Raw genomic sequence first — 12,887 nt, forward strand, 5'->3', positions numbered from 1 at the left:
TTGTTAATTTCCGGTGGATTGCTGAAAACATGGTTGAAAATTATTTTATGGGTTTCTGATCATTTGTGGACTACAAGCACTCTTCATATCATTGCGACAATCTGCCAATAGGCCGCATCTCTGTCTTTTCCCTTGTCACACTAATACACTCGGAGTGAGATAAGGAGAAAGGGCTGCTCGTAAACCAGCGAAAGAACATGGCAGAACCACCTCAGAAAAGGTTCAGGGTGAGTCAACCAAATGGTTGTATCCAGTCAACGATGCCCTTGCTGATCGAAGTTGGCTTCCATAGTATGCTACATACAATGAACAAATAAAGAATATATCAGTGAATGTAGGAAATCAGCGAGGGCTCGAGTGGGAGAAGGAAAACTTTGACGAAGATGCGGAGCAGAGTGTAGGTAATCATTCATTGACCTGTCCATTACCAGCGACACTGACCATGCAGTCAACGTCGAACAGCACACTCCCCTCACCTCTGAGCTCGATCGGTTATCCCTACTCGATCTCACTACTCCTTATCAAGACCTGCAGCGGACTCTCATCCCATTTTCATCCACATTGCCCATCACACTATACACTCTCCCTATAATACAACAGACATTTTCCGACTACTATTCGAAACTCCAGGAAGGACAAGAACACACCCACTCCGGTCTAGACTCCGCTCTTTACCTTCATCAAGCCTTGTACGAAACCTGTCTCGGTGAAGCACTACCTCATGTCCCAGATACTACCAAAGACCTCCTCAGAGTCGGTGCTCTACGAGCATTAGATCCAAAACTTGTTGAAAGAACCTATTCATCCCTATCCCTCATTTTACGAAGTATCGCTTCTTCCCTTCTCAAATCAGATGAATCCTCTCAAACTATTCTCCGAGCAACATGGAAAGAAGTGCGACCGTATCTGAGGCCAAGGGAGAACAAACGTTATGTCAGAAAATGTGTTGCCGATGCTTGGGTCGGTGTCATTAGAAAAGCTAGATCGGAAGGCTTACAGAGATTAATGGATGTCTTGCTTGAAGAGGAAATAGACGGTATGGAAGCTGTTTGGAGTCACAGCTTGAAGGGAACAAACAGTCAACTGCATTCAAGAGCTATAGCGATATATGATATCCTCCTTGACCGACTCATTGCAAATCCTACTGAACAGCAACTCGCAACTGTTACTATGGTCAGTATCGCTTTGGTCCACCATTGCTCGACCAGTAACATCAAGCCGGTAATCGAGTCTGTTATATCCCGTTATCAAATATCATCTCCCAGTGCCGGATCTTCGTCATCCCCCTCCATCAGCTTAGTTCAATCATCAATGGTACTCAGAGTACTGTCGACCTTTCTCCTTACCAGAAAGGGTAAACGATTTCCAGAGCCCTTACTCAAACCTCTCATGCAACGTCTTCAATCCTTATTCCCTCATTTGGCTACAGAAGCCTCCTTAGGTCAGGAGGGTATTGCAGATGAAGAGAGGCAGACTCGAGATACCTGGAGGAAAGCTTTGGTGGCGTGCGTGGTGGGCTGTTTACAAGCCGGGCAGTTGCAACATTGGCTCAGTCCTGGTGTGGGATTGATTGAGCATCTGTGGGGACAACTTGTAAGTATTCTGATTCTAGTAAGATACAACCCGGATACCGCTCATCCATACTTTCAGGATGACCGAGAGTGTTTTGCCTTCGCCAACGCTCTAATCTCTCTCAAATGGCCTGGTGTCGAACAATTTTTGCTTTCCCATATCGCTAAGTGAGTATCGATCATAGTAGCTACCACAGCTCAAGCTGAACAACGATCCTTTGCAGAAAATCTCTCCCTTCTTTAACGAAAGATCCTTTATCCACTCTCGTCTTGCTCAACAACCTCGCTTCTGCTGGATATCTGTCGGGAGGACTGTCAAATGTCCAAGGAGGACGTTGGCGACGAGCTTTCATTTCAGCTCTTGTAGCTCTTTTCGAGCAAATCAAGGAGAAAGGACTGGAAGATTTGAATGATCGTCGTATACTAGGTCAGATCTTGAGGTTGATTCCAGCTTTACCCTCCGATGCCGATCAGTTTGTCCCTCATGTCACTGGACTCATTCGGTCAACCCTATCGACTGTAAAAGGGAAAGAAGTTGCTCAGATAAGAGTCGGTTGGGCCGAAGATGGCGCGTGGAACGATAGTCATCTTTTGGGATCGCTCCTCCGAGCAGCACAAGACTTACTAGATAGCCCCCAAGTAACCGCTGATGCGGAACTAAGAGCTCTCCTCGTGGATGAAGGGGCATTAGCACACGTCGTCGAGAAGGTATATTGGAACCGGGAGATTCTAACAGCATGTTCTTCGTTGATTGCACGTTGGTCTGGAGATCTACAGTACGTCCATATACATAAATATCGATGGCAAACGATATATTGACAGTCGGCATAGGTTGTCAGAAGATCACATACTCGATCTCTTCTTCCCGAACCTTCTTTCAGCGGATTCTGAGCTTCGTCTTTCCACCGTACAAATGCTCGCATCAATATCTTCGACATCACCCCCAGCCAACGCAGAAGACCATATACCCTCACCAAGCGGAATCTGGTCGTTATGTGCGGCCGTCGAATCATCCGAAATGACGTTGAAGAATGTTCGAGAGCGTACAACCAGTATCGCTCGTCTCGCTCGAGGTGTTCTGTCTTTACCTGAACTCACCAGCAAAGAATCAAGCAAATTGCTCAAAGGAGTCATCACGTTCCTGGTATCTCAGCTCAAAGTCAATTTCCGACCGATCTATGCAGAAACCATCACTGCTTTATCCTCCATAGCTGAGAAACAGGGGCAATTTATCTGGGAGATAGTTTGGGAAGAACTGCAGAAGACTGATGCAGCCGAGGGGAGTTCTATGCTAGATCTCGGCGTGTTCAAGCCATCTTGGGCTGAGAAGCGTTTTGAAGACAGCGAGTCAAGGAGGGTTGAGCAAGACGAGGACGAAGCTGAGTTCCACTGTTATAACCTCGAAAAGAGTCGAAACACTCTCAACAAAGTTTGGATACAAGCCACTCAGGAGGATAAATTAGATCAACAAGAAGTCTTCGTGAGTTTATCTCTTGGTATGAATGTGGATTCGGAACAAACGCTGACCTTTTTCATAGGTTCAAATATCCCACGATCGACTTGACGTCCTCAATTATGAAGCACAACTTCTTTCCACACTTGCCGCTGTGCCTTCCATTGCTGAGAAACACTCCAGGGCAATTATACCGGTATTCTTTGGTGTCGCTCGCCAAGCCGATGAGAATGATGACCAAGTGAAATCGACTCATTTGTCGACTAAGCAGCGGCAACAAAGAACCGCATCTTACCTCGAACTTCTGGCAAAATTCGTTAATCCTAAAGCTGCGTACCGAAGCGAAGAGCTCCATACTCTTTATCTAGATATTCTCGCCAAGGGAGAACCCAAGCTGCAAGGTCTAGCTTTGAAATGCCTCATGACATACAAATCACCTAAATTGCTTCCTTACCAAGAATCATTGGAAACCTTACTGGAAGATTCTAAGTTCCGGGATGAATTGGCTAGACTTAGGCTCTCTGCCACGGAGCAAGATTATGGTGTTCAATCGCAGGAAAAATCAGCTTTAGCAAAGACTCGAATAGTTTTCATCGACCCCTCTCATAGAGCGGAAGCTTTGCCTGTCATCGTCCGATTATTATACGGCATCATCACTTCTCGTAGAGGGCGATCAAGTTCCGCTCAAGGGCAGACAGCAAGGAAACAAGCTGTTTTGAATACTCTCAGCGGCTGTACCGAAGATGAATTGAAGACTTTAATCGATCTTATGCTAGAACCTTTTGGTGAAGAATTGGAAAACATCAATGTTGCTGGTAGACAGCAGATCGGTTTCTTAACTTTGCTTACAGACTTACTTCGATACCTCGGTCCTCAAATAATACCTCATTGGCCACGATTGGTAAAGACAACTATAGCTTTAGTAGCCAGCGCGCAAAAGAAGCTTTCTCAAGCCAATGCTGATGCTGAGGAAGAAGGAGAAGGTGACAACGCCGAAGATGTCGAAGTTCCGCAACAGGAATCTGACAAGGGCCTTGCCCCCCTACGAAACATCAGGTCGATGGGTCTCAAACGATTAGTGCAATTCTTCCGATCTTCCGTACAATTCGATTTCAGTCCTTATCTTTCCACCATTTTCGATTCGATTATTTCTCCTCGACTTGACAGACTTGAAGTCGAGAACACTCAAGCTCCCTCAGGTACTCTCGAATTGATCGCCACTATCGCTTCTTTACCTAATAACGCTCGAAGTCTTGTACAACAGGATGACAGAACGTTACCGAAAGCTTTCTCTTGTATGACGGCTGTGAAAGTCAAACCGGTAGTCATATTGAAGGTCTTCGATATCATCGATTCCCTTCTACTCGAAGACACACCGGGGCTGACCGAAGATGTGTTGTTACCAAATATACGGGTCTTACTGGATAATGTTATCGGTTTAGTAGTGCGTCTGAAAGCTTCCGCCAACGAAGATATCACTCGTCGATTACTCGCGATTTTATCCCGATTATCTGCGATCGTCTCGGATGGTCAACAAGCTCAGGAACTCGCTTCTCTCCTTGCACCAATGTTAAGACAGCGTCAGACGACTGAGAAGGCCAAAACCAACATCCTCAGCACTTTACAACGACTATATGCCATTTCGCCTGATGTCGCGGATCCATCTAACAAGTATTTTACCCAGAATTACGAGCTCATCTCCAATCTATTCCAAACTATCTTCTTCCCATCATCTAGAAGAGCGCTATTCGATGTTTTGCAAACTTTCGCTAAAGTCGACAAGAGTCTGGAAAAGGCAATTACAATTACCGGTGAACTCAATGCCTACTCGACCAGAAGGTTAGATGAACCTGATTTCGATCGACGTTTGACTGCTTATGCTCAAATCAATGATGGACCGGACGAGGAACTTCCGCAAAGTACCAAAGCGTGGTTACCTATTCTACGAAGCTCAATCTTCTACCTTCACGAACCTGAAGAATTGTCAATCCGAACCAGTGCCTCAGCAGTGCTGCAAAGGTACATTTCGGCTATCGGACAGGCTGAAAGTGGACCTTACGTCGAAGCATTACAACATGTCATCATGCCCGGTATAAGGAAGACTCTCCGATCGAAGCAAGAATTAGTCCGAAATGAGGCTATTCACATTATCGCTCATGCGGTCAAGACATGTTCTGGTGTACCTGAGTTAGCTGAATTGCAACCTCTCTTAGCAGAAGGCGATGATGAGGCTTCATTCTTTACCAATATCACACATATTCAGGTGCATAGACGAGCTAGAGCTCTCCATCGACTTCGAAACTTCGCTGCGGATAACAAAATACAGGAATCGACATTATCGACTATCTTCCTTCCTATCTTGGAGCATATCGTGGCTGGATCAACGGATGTGACGGACCATCATCTCATCAACGAAGCTGTTCAGACTATCGGTGGTCTTGCTGGGGAACTCAGATGGTCCAGATACTACGGTCTGGTTGGAAGATTCATGAAGCTCGGTAGTGTCAAAGCCCAGCAGCAGAAAATCTACATTCGAGTAGTTTCAGCTATTATCGATAATTTCCATTTCCGTCTTGAAACGCCCGCGGTAAATGGTGATTCCATGGATGTCGATGGAGCTGCAGCGGAAGCTGAAGACAAGGATGACGAAGCCGAGGAGAATGAGGATGAAGAAGTTGAACAGGAGAAACAGATCGATGTTGGTACATCACCGGAGCGGATCACTGAAGTCATTTTGAATCGACTTCTTCCCTCGCTTTCCAAGTTCGTCGCTACCAAAGACGAGACAGAAAGCAATATCAGGATCCCACTTGCTTTGGCAGTCGTCAAACTTGCTCATGCCCTCCCTCGGGCATCCAGTGCCGACGAAGTGCTTCGAGTCATCACTACTGTATCTCAAATTCTACGAAGCAAAGAACAGGATACTCGAGATATCGCTAGAGACACAATCTGCAAGATTGCTGTTTATCTCGGTCCAGAATGGCTTGTACGGGTGATCAAAGAACTGGAAACTGCTCTTCAGCGTGGACCTCAGAAACACGTCCTAGCAGTAACGACCCATGCTATTCTCGTCATGGCCACTACCCAAGCTGCCGAGCGATTCTCAGATCTTGACGAAGCTGTAGAATTTGCTGTATCGATTTCTGCCGAAGTCATCTGGGGTGAAAGTGGGAAAGATGTAGCTTCAGAGGGTTTCAAGACGAAAATGCGAGAAGTCCGAGGAGCAACTTCAAGGGGATTCGATACTTTCCAACTACTATCTCAATTGGTCTCACCCACCAAGATGTCAGTCATCCTCTCTCCACTTAGGGAAGTCATGCATTCTTCGCAAGCTGTCAAACAAATGCAGCAGGTCGATGAAGCTCTTCGACGTATATCCCTTGGTCTCAACAGTAATCCTCGATTAGCTCCCGAAGATATATTGTCCCTCTGTTACTCCCTAATCAGTGGCAACTCTTCGTACCTGAAACCCAAGAAGAAGGCGGTCAAACCTGCTGACACTCCCGATAGCTACAGGGTACAGATGAGGAGAGATAACAAAGGGAATGCGGATTTCTATCCTCAAAACGCCCATAAATTTGTTGTCTTCGGCTTAGATTTGTTCGTCACCGCCTTTAGACGAGGTAAATTCGACTTCGACGACGTATCTATCCTATCCAGACTTGGACCTATGGTCAATGCCATCGGTAACACCCTATATTCATCCGCTTCCAACGTTCTTACCCTCGCTCTCAAAGCTTCCGCAGCGGTCTTGCGATGTCCCGTACCGCAAGTCGAACCCGCTTTACCAATCTTCGTCACCAATATCTTCGAAATCATAAAACATGCTGGAGGAACAGCCGAATCCGAAGTTGCTCAAACTGCTCTCAAGACTCTTGCCGTAATATTGAGGGATTGCAAATCCTCTGAAGTCACCGAGGCCCAGCTGAAATATCTGCTCGAAGTGATTAGTCCAGATCTCGAAGAACCTGACAGACAAAGTGCGATCTTTACGATACTCCGATCAATCATAACTCGTAAATTCGTTGTTCCGGAGATATATGATATGATGGAACGAGTATCGTCTATTATGGTCACTTCTCAATCCACCCAGGTCCAAGATTTGTGCAGAGGAGCGGTAATGGCTTTCTTACTGGATTACCCACAAGGTAAAGGAAGGTTGAAGAATCAAATGACCTTCTTCGCCAAAAATCTGGAATATACCTTTGAAGCTGGACGAATCTCAGTCATGGAAATACTCAATAATATCTTCTTAAAATTCTCAGATGATCTTATCGAAGAATTCTCGGATATGTTCTTTGTGTCCTTGGTAGTGGTTCTAGCCAATGATGATTCGGAGAAATGTCGTCAGATGGCTGGAGAATTGCTCAAATCACTCTGGAAGAGGTTGGAAGAAGATAGAAGGAACAAGATGATCTCAGTCCTGAAGTCCTGGGTGGACAAGAGAGAAGATAATACCGTACTTGCTTCGGCAGCTCTTGGCGTTTTCGGTCTGCTGGTCGAAACAGGACAAGGAGAGGGTCTAGTTGAAGAATTGATAAAAGTAGTCCAACCGATTATTGAGGAAAGTGCGGAAGCGTTGTTAGAAGCTGAAGCATCTGAAGAAGACGCCGTTTTAGATCATGGATTACCTCATCAAGCTCTATCTTCCACGGCCAAAGCGATCTTACAATCTTCGTCATCAACCTCGTCATTACCTTGGCAAGCTATCATCTCGCATCTCTTATTCCCCCATTCGTGGGTAAGATTCGATGCTGCTAGGTTACTCTCCAACTACCTCACTTCAATGGAATCGGCTTATGGCATTCTAGGGGAAGAGGCATTACTCGATATAGCCAGGAAAGGATGCTTGGTCTTGAATGGCTCGAAAGGTGATGAAGGCGAATTCGTACTTGTAGATGGCAAATTATCGGATGAGGTTGTCAAATTTTTGTACAATATTGCCAAACATTGGGCGGTGAGTCTAATCGATGAAGACGAAGTCGACAAAGCTGACTTCCTTTCGGAATCGCATAGGCTACTCAAGAATCCGATGAAGAGCTACCTACTGCCGACGATGTCCAGGCTGATGCTGAAGATGAAGAGGCTGACGGAGAGACCGAAGGACGAAATCCCCTCTCATGGTTGATGTCTAGAATGTCATTCTTGGCTAGACATTTATTAGTAAACCGACCTGCCCCACACAGTTTCCAGGCTCATGTAGGTTGACACCCTTATTGGGGAATTCGAGAAGTAACGGGTCGCTAACCGATTGTGATATCACAATAGGAGAAATGGTCTGCTCCAATCTTATCGATCTTACGATTCTTCGCCGGGGTGTATGAAGCTCTGAGTGCTAAACAGGGTAAGACATACTTGATGCATATCCTAAGTCCGATATATAGGATATTGGATGAAGGTGGTGATTTGGCTAAAAACGAGGATGGTCAAGTCGGTAAGTCAATCTGCGTCACACGAACACACCTTAATAGGTTCAGTCATACCATGATACTGATAGCAGTGTGTTATCTTACTTTAGAGGAATTACGTCAACTGTCTATGCAAATTCGAGAATTCGTACAATCGAAAGCAGGAACTAGCGCCTTCTCAACTGTATGGGAGAAACTTCGACGATCGACTATCAATAGAAGAGAGGGACGAAGAGAGGAGAGGGTCAGATTGGCAATTACAAATCCAGTGAAATTCGCAGAGAGGAAAAGCAAGAAAGTAATAAGAGGGAAAGAAGGAAAGAAGAGAAAGATGAATCTTTTCAAGTAAGTTGTCGCTATAGTTCATGTTTGAATAGTCTCAACTTACCATGGATGGTATTCGATCTTTGTAGTGAAGGAAAGAAGAAATCGTCGAATTTCAGAAAAAGACGTGATTAATTTGGCCCTTTGAAGTTGCTTTGTTGTACATTAGGCAATTTGCATTGGTCTCACATACCCATTCGAGTGTTGGTCTGATCATTTACTTTGGCATGCATTAAGTAGAGATATAATATAAGTCCAACAGATGGAGAGAATTCTATATCGAGACAAACGTATTGAACAAGGAAAAGATTAGGCTACATTATACGGTCGAGAAACAAAGAACACTGAAACAGACAGAAATCAGAGTCGTAATGGGTCGTAAAGCGATGTGAAGAGAAAAGAGATAGAGTGACAAAAGGAAGGCTCGAAGACAAGACGAATGGACGAAACGAAAACAATGTTGATATTTAGTGAAGGTGACAGTCAGAAAGATTTGAACACAAGCGCAACGAAGGGATGAAAGTGGTAGGAGACATATGGTATCGCGGTTTCGAGGAATGTTTGCTTATCTTGGACCTTCATTGGCATGATAGGACCTTCGCAGATGCCTGAATTTCTTGAGTGAGATCAAAGCAAGAACCTCTATTGAATTGGAAAAATGTAAATGTCATTAGCTATGATCTTCCTCTTTGCGATCAGATTTTGTTTCCGCCCACTAAATCCGGAGTGTTGTGCTCACCTTTCTTAATATGTTCACCTAGCTCTAATTGCTTTTTCAATTGTTCAGGATCGGTCACTTTTGCATTTTCTATTTTGGCGTATATCAGCTCATGTGTTTATCGACATGTGAGGCAATCAGAGAGAAGCTGAGTTTTCGAGGAGAGCAATAGACAGACTGGGCTATGAGGAAGATAGGAGAGTGAATCTGAAACTGAGACTACTCACTCTCGAAAGCCCTCCTCAGTCTCTTGTTGAAGTCGTACTTCGGATCGGGACTGAATTTGGATACGATGATCAGCTTATTCATCGTGATAACGCGAAGTTTAGGGCTTAGCTGATTGGAGCAAAGTACTCACTAGTCTCTTCCTAGTCGATGTAACTATTCAGGACAAGAGGAAAGTAGTCAGCTCATTTCCATTCTAAGGTGTTTTAAGTAGCTTACCTCTTTATACAGCTTGATGGCTTTTAGTCGTAATGGTAACTCCCGTGCCACCTCGGTAGGGGTGTTGAGTACGGATGCGTATCCCCTATGAGATTGGCGCAGGGTTGATGAGAGAGGTCGTAGAGGTGTGAGGGAAGACATTTTGCTGAAGATAAGAGATTGAGCGAATGAGATCGTTTCGGTGCAATTCGTTTCCTTTGTTTGATGTAGTAGATGTGAGCACTCGTCTCTTCTGACTGTTTTACACCTGATGAGCCTATCAAATTGCCCTTTAGACCTTCCTCGAAATGTCAATGATATGGAAGAAGAAGGAGTAAACAGAAGAGATGAGAGATAAGGATAATGAGTCGATTTAGATTATCTCTCTCACATTTCACTTTCCACTTTTCTCTTAATCCCAAGATCTTGGCGCGTCATCGGCCCGAACATCAATCTCACTTTGCTTTTTGTCACATTGCTCCTATTCGCTCCTTCCATTTAAGAGAGCACAAGTCATCGGATTCATCCGCTTCGGAAGTTGGGTTTCTTTGTTGTGATTTGTGATTTTTGGAATTGGTGAGATATTAGGTGCTTGCTCATCATCCTCCACTCTCACTCTCTCGTGTTCATAAGAAAACATCTTGCCCTCATCTTACAAGCTTCATTTCGGACTTCACGTTGAATAGCAACAGTAAAGCTACGGGGGACGTAAACGGAAATCGGTCAGATCGAAAATGTCCTTACTCGGATCATCATCGTGAGCCTATCTCATCGAATCTTCGTGAAATAAGTGGCAAAGTGATTGGTAAATTTGACTAACCCTCTTTTGACGATCACAGAGAAAGCTGTGAGATCACACCTGTATCTTCACGATCAGCTACCCCCGACACTTCCAATGCCAACGTCAGCCCTCTCAACCCACAAGGATTGAAACCGTAAGTCGCTTTTCCAAAACCACAGTCAACTTTGAGATAATCGATAGCATTTTCATCTCGGAATGAAGCTAATATATGTGGTGATTTTGGATTAGATGTTGCGCATGTCCCGAAACTAAATCGAAGCGAGATGATTGTTTCCTCAAATCCGCTCCTGGAGAAGGTGATGTGAATTGTAGAGAATTCATAGAGGCTCATAAAGCTTGCATGAGAGGGTATGGATTCAAGGTGTAGATCTAGATGGGGCTAGTTAATCTTCAGGGAGGATTGAAGTGGAGGAAGTGTGAACATGGAGTGGACGTTGAACGAAATCAAAAACATATCGATATATATATAAGATACGGTATGATCATTTTCCTATCGCCTAATCGGCGTTGTACATGCATTTACACACAACTCACCCCTCAGACCATATGCCGTTCTCGGTGGGGCAAATGTTATTCCAACAATGATCGTTGACTGACATCGCAAGTAGGATATATGGCAGAAATACAAGTAAGATGCATCATCTATGAAATCTATATCAAGAAACCTGTCCGTTCCTACCCTTCCGAAGCTTCACAACAGCTACGTCCCAGCCACCTCCTCTCCTAGTTTTCCACCTCCAAGCGTATATCAACATGACGGGACCGATTATATTGACCAGGCATAATGAGATGAGGAATATAAGGGTTGGCGTAGTAGGCACAATTTCGTGACCGCATATGATATGACGAGGTGAGGAGTCATCGCGCAAAGGGAATAAGGAGATGGAGAGGGTCGCCATCGATATTGTTAAAATGAGCGAGAACAGCTTGCCTGCTTCCTGTATGGATGTCAGCTTCTCGTGATCATCGAAATACGTCAGATCGCTTCGCGAAGGTGACAAATGTGGAAGTTGGAAATAAAACACTCACTCTTACACCCTTAGCTATAGGTGGCCATCCAGCAAATAGCAGAACAGCAAGCAAGACCAGCGAAAAGACATGAGAGGTTGAAGGCAATCTCGAGGCCAAAACCACCGAAGCGGATAGCGCAGAAGTGAGGGAAAGTGACGAAGTCAGACTGTGATGCGCATCAGCTCCTTGAGTTCCCTCCCGCTCGCCGTTTGCCCTCTGGCTGATCAACTAACCTTTTCTCCTCACCCTCTTCAATCTCTATCATACCCACGCTACCCCGTCGTTTATGAGCTTTATTCATCCGTTTTGCTTTCTCCCTTCTCCTCTTCAACCTTTGATCTTCCCCTGTTCTAAAATCGGCAAGAAGGAGATGCACAAATCCCAGTCCTCCTGCTAGAGGCCAGATACTGTCACTTGTACTAGCCGAAGTGAGTGTACCGAGAACTGGACTGAGTAGACTCAGTAACAACGGAGGCAAGATGAGGGTACGTAGGGGAGTGCGCGCTGGTATTATTGAGACTGGACAAGAGACCCGTCAGTTCATATGCTCTAGGTATCAGATCGATGGAAATAACTGACCTTCTTCAGGTTGGGAGCGATGTATACCCCAACCATATTTATGGATTGCCCATCCTCCTAAGCCGGATATCACGCATTTCCAAGCTACTTCTTCGGGAGATAGATCACCTTCCAATAGCGCGTAAAATATAGCTAGAAAGAGAGCGATCACTGATATATGGAGTGATATGGGTAGAGCAGCGAATAAGAGGGGAATTAGGCTAGGTATGGGTCGAGGGGCTAGCAGGAAGTAGATTATCCGGTCATCATCGGTAGAATTATTGGGAACACATTCCCCTTTACCTCAGATCGCTATGATACTCACGAAGATCATCTAGCTCTGACAAGAAATCAGGAGGGACGTAGTTATCCGGAAAGGGTTGTCTACGCCATAATACCTTTTCCCATTTTACGTGTTTCTGTTCTCGGTCATCGAGAGCATTTCCAGGCTGAGGCAGAGGACGATCTACTGGTGTATCTGGTGGGAAGGGTGACGAGAGGAGAGAAGTAGGAGACATATCATGCTGTCCAAGCTGTACTTGAATGTCGTGAAGGGAGAGGAAAGATGCGAGAGTAGAGTTACATTTGATTTCTCTGCGTGTTGTTGATGTGTTGGCAG

At 45.0% G+C, this 12,887-nt stretch overlaps 4 protein-coding genes across 4 annotated transcripts; 2 read left to right on the forward strand and 2 right to left on the reverse strand.

Moving 5' to 3' along the window:
* Nucleotides 1–197: 197 nt before the first annotated feature.
* Nucleotides 198–8,891, forward strand: I203_100903 (uncharacterized protein; the record flags this gene model as incomplete). Its single annotated transcript, XM_019145865.2, has 11 exons — nucleotides 198–227; nucleotides 293–397; nucleotides 463–1,593; nucleotides 1,651–1,739; nucleotides 1,796–2,347; nucleotides 2,403–3,051; nucleotides 3,110–7,981; nucleotides 8,041–8,223; nucleotides 8,293–8,458; nucleotides 8,543–8,777; nucleotides 8,846–8,891. The coding sequence occupies 11 exons, from the start codon at nucleotides 198–200 to the stop codon at nucleotides 8,889–8,891; spliced, it is 8,058 nt and encodes a 2,685-aa protein (XP_019004424.2).
* A 430-nt stretch (nucleotides 8,892–9,321) lies between these two features.
* I203_100904 (uncharacterized protein) lies at nucleotides 9,322–10,059 on the reverse strand (the record flags this gene model as incomplete). The annotated part of the gene is made up of 5 exons (XM_019145866.1): nucleotides 9,322–9,398; nucleotides 9,496–9,564; nucleotides 9,702–9,751; nucleotides 9,833–9,855; nucleotides 9,919–10,059. The coding sequence occupies 5 exons, from the start codon at nucleotides 10,057–10,059 to the stop codon at nucleotides 9,322–9,324; spliced, it is 360 nt and encodes a 119-aa protein (XP_019004425.1).
* Nucleotides 10,060–10,631: 572 nt separating this feature from the next.
* On the forward strand, nucleotides 10,632–11,066 carry I203_100905 (uncharacterized protein; the record flags this gene model as incomplete). Its single annotated transcript, XM_019145867.1, has 3 exons — nucleotides 10,632–10,654; nucleotides 10,737–10,832; nucleotides 10,928–11,066. 3 exons carry the CDS (start codon nucleotides 10,632–10,634, stop codon nucleotides 11,064–11,066), a joined length of 258 nt encoding a protein of 85 aa, XP_019004426.1.
* A 289-nt stretch (nucleotides 11,067–11,355) lies between these two features.
* I203_100906 (uncharacterized protein) lies at nucleotides 11,356–12,786 on the reverse strand (the record flags this gene model as incomplete). Its single annotated transcript, XM_019145868.1, has 5 exons — nucleotides 11,356–11,637; nucleotides 11,729–11,876; nucleotides 11,944–12,229; nucleotides 12,290–12,508; nucleotides 12,594–12,786. 5 exons carry the CDS (start codon nucleotides 12,784–12,786, stop codon nucleotides 11,356–11,358), a joined length of 1,128 nt encoding a protein of 375 aa, XP_019004427.1.
* Between the last annotated feature and the right edge of the window lie 101 nt (nucleotides 12,787–12,887).

The sequence above is a fragment of the Kwoniella mangroviensis genome (genome assembly GCF_000507465.2).
Source record: "Kwoniella mangroviensis CBS 8507 chromosome 1 map unlocalized Ctg01, whole genome shotgun sequence".
NCBI classification, from domain to species: Eukaryota; Fungi; Basidiomycota; class Tremellomycetes; order Tremellales; family Cryptococcaceae; genus Kwoniella; species Kwoniella mangrovensis.